An 8,234-nucleotide genomic window follows, 5' to 3' on the forward strand; every position below is an offset into this window, starting at 1 on the left:
TCAGCACTTTTCCTGGTTGTTAAGATAACACATGAGATTAGTATAAGCAAGGGATTGGCAAGCTTTTCCTGTAAAGGGTTGGTTAGTAAATATTTTCAGCTTCTGGGCCATATGATTTCTGGGCAACAATTCAGCTCTGCAATATTTGCAATAGCCAAGATTCAGAAGCAGCTCAAGTACTCATCAATAGATAAGTAGATAAAAAAGCCGTGGTATAGTTACACAATGGAGTACTATGCAGCTATAAAAAATAAGAAAATGTCACCCTTCGTGACAGCATGCATGGGCCTGGAGAGCATTATGCTAAGTGAAATAAGCCGGTCAGAGAAAGACAAGTATGATTTCACTCATACGTAGAACCTAATGAACAGAATGAACTAACAAGCAAAATAGAGACAGACTAGTAGAGAGCAGGCTGACAGCTATGGGGGGCTTTGTGAGGTGGGTGCAGGGGTTGAGCAATAAAAGATAAGAAATAGAAAAACTCACGGACATGGACGACAGAGTGATGACTGTGGGGAGTGGCGGGGGGGGGGTTTGGGAGGAGGTTATGGGGGATAAAGGGTGATGGACTTGACTTGACTCGGGCAGGGGGGTGAACACACAATACGGTGTACTGAGACGTGCTGTAGAATTGGGCACCTGAACCCTGCATAATTATGTTTAACCAGGAGTACCCCATTAAATTCAGTTAAAAAAATGATTCAGCTCTGCCACTGAGCACAACGGCAGCTGTAGACAATGTGTGTGTGAGGGGGTTGGCTGTGTGCCGCTAAATATTTATGAACACTTAAATTTGAATTTTATGTAATTTTCATGTCATGAAATATTATTGTTTGTTCATTTCCCCAACCATTTAAAAATATAAAAATCATTATTAGGCCCTGGGTTTTCTTGAAAAGCAGCCAGCCGGCCAGCAGGATTTGGCCCATAAGCCATGGTTTGGTGATCACTGGCTTTTAGATGGTCTCCATTCTAATCTCAAATCTGCCCCATGTTGATTTCACAGCTTAAAACCCCAGTATTTATTTTGTTCATCTGAGTTTCTCCAGTGTTCTGTGAAAAGAACTCGAGAGTCCCACGTGCTTGAAAACGGTGAGGGCACTGGGAATGACCTCAGCTCCTTCCCTCCCCTCAAAGCTGAAGTGAAGACCAACAGTTAAGTGCTCAGACACCGCTTTTCAAAGGTAAGGTTGTGTTGACTGAAGAGGACAGAACAGGCAGCTTTCATCTGAGGTCTAACTGCTACGCTCACGTGGGACAGTTGCTGAGCCTTTGCTCAAACAGCGGGAATTCACTTCTGGAGCCTGGAAGGAAGGTGATGGAGATTCAGACAGGCTCTCATTCATCTGGACTGAAGTGGGAATAAGGGAATTCCCATGGTGTCTCACACAGAACTTCTCTCCAGGCATGCCCGGAGGTCATGTCTATAAAACTATCAGGGTGGCCTGACCTGTGGTGGCGCAGTGGATAAAGCCTCGACCTGGAAATGCTGAGGTCGCCGGTTCGAAACCCTGGGCTTGCCTGGTCAAGGCACATATGGGAGTTGATGCTTCCAGCTCCTCCCCCCCCCTTCTCTCTCTCTCTCTCTCTCTCTCTCTCTCTCTCTCTCTCCCTCTCCTCTCTAAAATGAATAAATAAAAAAAAATTAAAAAAAAAAAAAAGAATAGCATCTATAAAAAAAAAACAAACTATCAGGGTGGCTTAGATTAGGGGTCAGTGAGCTCATTGAATAGCCTCAAGCAGGGTAGTGTTTCCATTAGCCGTATGAACATGCCAAAACATCCATATATATATATATATATTTTTTTTTTTTTCTGTATTTTTCTGAAGCTGGAAATGGGGAGAGACAGTCAGACAGACTCCTGCATGCGCCCGACCGGGATCCACCCGGCACGCCCACCAGGGGGCGACGCTCTGCCCACCAGGGGGCGATGCTCTGCCCATCCGGGGCGTCGCTCTGTTGTGACCAGTGCCACTCTAGCGCCTGGGGCAGAGGCCGAGGAGCCATCCCCAGCGCCCGGGCCATCTTTGCTCCAGTGGAGCCTCGGCTGCGGGAGGGGAAGAGAGAGACAGAGAGGAGGGGGGGTGGAGAAGTAGATGGGCGCTTCTCCTGTGTGCCCTGGCCAGGAATCGAACCCGGGACTTCTGCACGCCAGGCCGATGCTCTACCACTGAGCCAACCAGCCAGGGCCAAAACATCCATATTTTTAATAAGTATTATAAAGAGCATTCATATCAAGTAATGGAGGAAGCCCTGGTTAGATCATCTGTATCCAAATGACATTGAAAATCTAAATTGAGCCTGACCTGTGGTGGTGCAGTGGATAAAGCGTCGACCTGGAAATGCTGAGGTCGCTGGTTCGAAATCCTGGGCTTGCCTGGTCAAGGCACATACGGGAGTTGATGCTTCCAGCTCCTCCCCCTTCTCTCTCTCTCTCTCTCTCTTTCTCTGTCTCTCCCTCTCCTCTCTAAAATGAAAAAAAAAAAAACTTAAAAAAAAAAAAGAAAGTCTAAATTGATTGTCCATTTTTCTCAATCTAATTAGACATATATAACTTCTAGTTGGTAGAAGGAAGTCCATAATACATCACGATACTTTTCTGCTGGTAAGAAAATCAAGTAACTCTAGAATCCACCCCCTCCTCCCCACAGCCCTCCTAATTCAATCATTTTATTATTTTAAACCTATAATTAAAGTTGTCCTTTATAATACATCATATAAATGATCAATTCCATCTTTTGTACAAAGAGCTAATATAAAGATAGCACATATGGCCTGACCTGTGGTGGTGCAGTGGATAAAGCATCGACCTGAAACGCTGAGGTTGCCTGTTGGAAACCCTGGGCTTGCCTGGTCAAGGCACATATGGGAGTTGATGCTTCCTGCTCCTCCCCCCTTCTCTTTCTCTCTTCTCTAAAATAAATAAATAAAATCTTACAAAAAAGATAGAAAATATGAAAATGGTATTAATATCAACGCAAATTTCCATGCAACTAGGTCTCTGTTGATACACTTCTCACACGCACAACTCTAGAGGAAGTGAGAAAGGCAAAAACAGGCCCTGGCTGGTTGGCTCAGTGGTAGAGCATTGGCCTGGCGTGCAGGGGTCCCGGGTTCGATTCCTGGCCAGGGCACACAGGAGAAGCGCCCATCTGCTTCCCCACCCCTCCTCTTCTTTCCTCTCTGTCTCTCTCTTCTTCTCCCTCAGCCAAGGCTCCATTGGAGCAGGGTTGGCCCGGGCGCTGAGGATGGCTCCTTGGCCTCTGCCTCAGGTGCTAGAGTGGCTCTGATTGCAACAAAGCGGAACCCCAGAAGGGCAGAGCATCACTCCTTGGTGGGCATGCCGGGTGGATCCTGGTCAGGTGCATGCAGGAGTCTGTCTGACTGACTGCCTCCCCATTTTCAACTTCAGAAAAATACAAAAAAATAAAATAAAAATGAGAAAGGCAAAAACAAACCATCAACAGCTACAGCCACTGGTTTCACATTTATTTTTTCAAGTTTAACAAAAGAGGAAAAAAATCTCAAATTCAAGATTTTTCTTCAGAATAGTTTTATTAGTTTGCATATAGTTTGTCAACACTCAACTCTTTTTGTCCTACTTTGATACACAAATCCACTCATTCCTACTCATCTTCGCCCCATATTTCATATATTGTGACATTGTTGTGCGGGTTTGCAGGCACCTCTAAGTTTGGAAGCCTGAGGTTACTGCCAGCTGCCACGGCGACTTTCAGATTCCGCACCTTGGACACAAACCTCACAAGGTCCATCTCGAGCTGGGTTAAGGTGTTCAGGGCATAGTCTTTGCCGGGGGGAACGGTTTTCTTCGGTGGAATACACACTGAACAGCCTCGAAAGCCAGGAGGATTCCTTTCCTGTCGAGAAAGACATGCAGGGTGAATAACACTATTGGCTTTGTGGGTTTTGACACAGTTTTAAGGGAATTGGGCTCACTTAAGAGAAGCTGGTTCTAGCATTGCTCTAGTCTGGGGATTGGAAAAGTACGGCCAAATCTGGCCCACCATTTTTGACAGAGACAGAGAGAGTCAGGGACAGAAAGGGATAGACAGACCATAAGGGAGAGAGATGAGAAGCATCAATTCTTTGTTGTGGCACCTTAGTTGTCCATTGATTACTTGCTCATTGATTGCTTTCTCATATGTGCCTTGATTGGGGGGCTATAGCAGAGTGAGTGACCTCTTGCTCAAGCCAGCAACCTTAGGCTCAAGCCAATGACCTCGGGCTTCAAGCCAGTGACCTGTGGGCTCAAGCCAGCGACCTTTGGGCTCAAGCCAGTGACCATGGGGTCATGTCTATGATCCCATGCTCAAGCCAGCGACCCTGCGCTCAAGCGAGTGAGTCTGCACTCGAACCGAATGAGCCTGCAATCAAGCCAGATGAACCCACTCTCAAGCCTGAGACCTCAGGGTTTTGAACCTGGGTCCTCTGCGTCCCAGTCTATCGCTCTATCCATTGCACCACCGCCAGGTCAGGCCTATCATCTGTTTTTATAAATAAAGTTTTATTAGAACACAGCCGTGGTCATTCATTTGTATACTGTCGAGGGTTTTCAGACTAAAATAGCAGAATTGAATCATTGCAAAGCTGAAAACATTTACTGTCTGGACCTCTACAGAAAAGGCTTGCCAACACCACTCTGATCAGTTTGGACACAGTCTTGTGATGTGTGGGGTCTGTCTCGCAGAAGGTAAGTGGCCATGTTTCTGTCTCTTTCCCCTTCTGTGAGTTTAGTCACTTTAGGAACAAGCTGTTACCTTTCCACACCTCTATCCCTTTAGGACAGGTCTCTACCTTTACTTGGGCTAACAGTATCTCCATTCAGTTCAGCAACATGTAATAAGTCAAACACTAGGGAAATATTTAATTTTTAAAAATATTTAAACCTGGCTCTGGGCATAATTTTGACCTGAAATATGCCAAGTTCTTAAATGAATCCTCAATTTGAAAAAACAAAAACAAAAACAAAACCCCTCATTAAACAGGCTAAAAATATCATGCCAATTTCCCTTCACCCAATAAATAGAAGGTGGTCTTCAACTTTCAGTTCCAGCCTCACTGGGTTTGGGGATTATCGTCTTCCCTAAGGCTACACCAGGAAAAGGATTTACCAGCATTTCCCAGGACCATGAAGTATGGGTGCTTTCCCTCCTAGTTTCTTCTACTCAAGGCTCCTACCTATAGCAATTAAAACCTCTGTTTCTCCAAGTCTGAGACGGAGTCAATGTGTTCTCCTTACCTTACTCTTCTCACTGCCTCCTCGAAACTTTAGAATCATATACAGCACAACTACAAAGAAGAACCAGAGCCATTTGCTGCTAAGCCAGCCTTGAGTGTGCTTTGATAGATTCTGCCTAATCCGAAAGTGCCCTTCGCAAGGCGCCTTCCCCTGGGGTTCTTTGACCTTCTCCTTCACAAAAGAAAACATAAAGGCGTAGCTGCAGGGCAAGCACAGAGTCAAGAGCAAGAACCATTTCAGCGTAGGCATGGTGAGCAGTGATGGGGGAGGAAACTGCTCATGGTGAGCCTGTTTGCCCTGGCACCTGGAGACAGCGTGCCTAGGGCTGGGCCGTGTTTGATGTCACAGAGGGCCCAAGGCAGGAGCAGCTCCAGCCATTGTGATGACAGCAGAAAAGGGGATAATGAGGCCCCCCAGTGGGCCAGAAGTAGGACTTCAGGGGAGATGGAGAAAGTTCCAGTAGGAAATAAAAAAGAGAGGACGGGATGATGGATTGCCATCTCCTCGCTAGTCGTTCTGTTGAACTGTTTGTTGAAACCAGACATTGTGTTGAACACGTGGCATGTACCCCTGTGGAGCTGAGAGCCCCGTGAGATAGATATTAAATTGGAGGCTACACATTAGGAACCATGGATGTGTATTGTTTGGCCTACATTGTTTCTAAAAATAAGTACTGGTATTTTCAATATTTAAATGTTGGGTGGGGGTTTCATTTTTAAAATCTTAGATTTCTGGCTCCTTTTGAAAATATGGAAGATCTGAAAAGACTGGTGCCACAGTCCCCACCCCTCCCTATTGCTCCTCACTCACTGATTTTACCCAAGAGGGTAATCCCTGGGTTAATGAGGGATATAATTTATTAAAATTGAGATTAGAGTAGGGAGCTTTAAGAGCATAGAACAACGTGTTAGGTTATGCAGGAAGGCTTTCCTGAAAAAGACATATGAGTAGAGTTTGAAGGATGATTAAGAGGGTATGAAGACCCCAACGTGAGGACACACAGCCTGTATGACAACCAAGGCTGATGCCAGGAATGTAACTAGGACTCACGGGCCAGGGTGTTTAAAACCATCAGCTCCTAAAAATGACACAGAACAAGAAATCCCAGTTAATGGAACACAAAGGTTGTCCTTGTCCCCTGGGTCATCTGATTCAGACTTATTCCTCCAGGAATAAATTGTTCTGCTGAATATAATCCAAGGGACCACTGAGTACCTTTAAAACGTGTTGAGCTCTAGCAACAAAGGAGGTCTCTAAGACTATGAGGAAGGAAGCAAAGGGGAAGATGGAGAGTTGATCTGTGCTGTAGACATCTAGAGAGGGACAGCGTGCTGTCTGGAGAGGGGTGGGGTCTTCCTGCAGGAGTCATCTGGGCAGTGAAATCCATCCGTCCGGAGGGGCCGCTACTTCAGTTGCTGTTTGGGAATTTGCTGGCCTGCAATCTATGACTGCAGGCTGCAAGGTGTGCCCATGACCTTCAGGGGCTCATCGCTGAAATCATGACTGTTCCGGTCTCCCCTCACACTGCTTGCGGGAGAGCCATTCCAGATGCTCCGAGCCACACCTGCGGAGCATTCAAGGTGCCTGGGTCTGCGTGTACCCTGCACGTGAGCCACCCCCAATGGTGCTCTAAGATTCGTTGGCCGTTGTGTAACGCAGTGAGGGGAAAACGGCTCAACTTACACAGATGTCCCCAAACAGAGATGCTCAGCAAGTTTTGTCCCATGCGATTTTTGTCATTTGGAAATATTTATGTATATTTAATGACAGAAATCTCATTTTTCTGGGTTTACACTGTAGTTAAAAGTCTGAAGCCCTTTTCAGTAGGAGAGGACCGCTGAAAAGCAGGAAGAGGGTGGGGGTGAGTGGAGGTTGTGAATGCCACCTTGAGGGGAAGCAGAAGTTCTGAGGCTGAGGACTGTGACTAGCACAGGAAAAATGAGTCAGAATGATCAACCCAAAATAAAACTGAGCACGGCTAAACTCAAGATTGAAGTTGGTAGAAATATAATGGCCATCAAAATGTCTCATGATGGCTGAAGCTATTAATTTGTAACCTTTGACTCAAAGAATTGCTGAATCGAGTTTTCTTTATAAAATTAAAATAAAAAACTCATTGTGATAAAAGTTTTATCCAAATAAAGGTACAGACTACGATAATTTAACAAAATGGAAAAAGAAAAACCCAAGGTTGCTGGCTTGAGCAAGGGGTTACTCGGTCTGCTGAAGGCCCGCGGTCAAGGCACATATGAGAAAGCAATCAATGAACAACTAAGGTGTTGCAACGCGCAACGAAAAACTAATGATTGATGCTTCTGATCTCTCCATTCCTGTCTGTCTGTCCCTGTCTATCCCTCTCTCTGGAAAAAAAAAAAAGAAAAAGATCTAATCAGGTTTCTTTTGTAAAAGTCCACAACAAAAATTCATTGCTGTTAATATAATCTGATTAAAATGCATCTATATTCATAATGTCAAACCATCTCAGGGCCACACCTCCCCGCGTGCAGAGAGGCCGAGAATGCAGTGGACTCAGCGGGCGGGGCTCCCCTCTAGCCCTGTCCCCAGAAGCCTCTGCGGCCTGGAACGTGATGTTACCCACCGGCCCCCTCCCACCGTCTGACCCTCCCTCCCACCGTCTGACCCTCCCTCCCCAGCTCCTTTTCCTGCCGTTAGTGAAGGCCAGTGCCCTGGGTGTGGGATAAAGAACCAGCCAGTCACCTCACTAGGACAGTGGTCCCCAGAGAGCATCCAGAACTGATACCTGGGTCTCAATTGGCAGTCTCACGGGGACTTTCAGTAACTGCTGACGCCAGCAGGTGACGGAGAAAACACACCAGTTTTAGGTACAATTCCCTTTCGTATGTTCTGCTGAGAGAAAAGGTGGAAGTGACATGACATCATGGAGCTACTCTGGTCACTCAATTTTCTTACAAAACATCCAGGAAAGACAGAAGAACAAAAATAGACAGA

The 8,234-nt window shown here is 46.0% G+C and overlaps 1 protein-coding gene across 1 annotated transcript; it reads right to left on the minus strand.

The window, feature by feature from the left end:
- Positions 1-3,580: 3,580 nt before the first annotated feature.
- Positions 3,581-5,513, minus strand: FAM209A (family with sequence similarity 209 member A). The gene is made up of 2 exons (XM_066236534.1): positions 5,265-5,513; positions 3,581-3,882 (listed from the first exon to the last, which is right to left on the minus strand). Exons 1-2 carry the CDS (start codon positions 5,511-5,513, stop codon positions 3,631-3,633), a joined length of 501 nt encoding a protein of 166 aa, XP_066092631.1. The 3' UTR covers positions 3,581-3,630.
- Between the last annotated feature and the right edge of the window lie 2,721 nt (positions 5,514-8,234).

This window comes from Saccopteryx bilineata, chromosome 6 (assembly GCF_036850765.1).
Source record: "Saccopteryx bilineata isolate mSacBil1 chromosome 6, mSacBil1_pri_phased_curated, whole genome shotgun sequence".
Lineage (NCBI taxonomy): Eukaryota > Metazoa > Chordata > Mammalia > Chiroptera > Emballonuridae > Saccopteryx > Saccopteryx bilineata.

Coding starts and splice junctions, on each gene's coding strand:
- FAM209A (XM_066236534.1), bottom strand. CDS start 5,513: ATGCCTACGCTGAAATGGTTCTTGCTCTTGACTCTGTGCTTGCCCTGC. Junction 3,883..5,264: donor GAGGCAGTGAGAAGAGTAAG/GTAAGGAGAACA, acceptor CTTTCTCGACAG/GAAAGGAATCCTCCTGGCTT.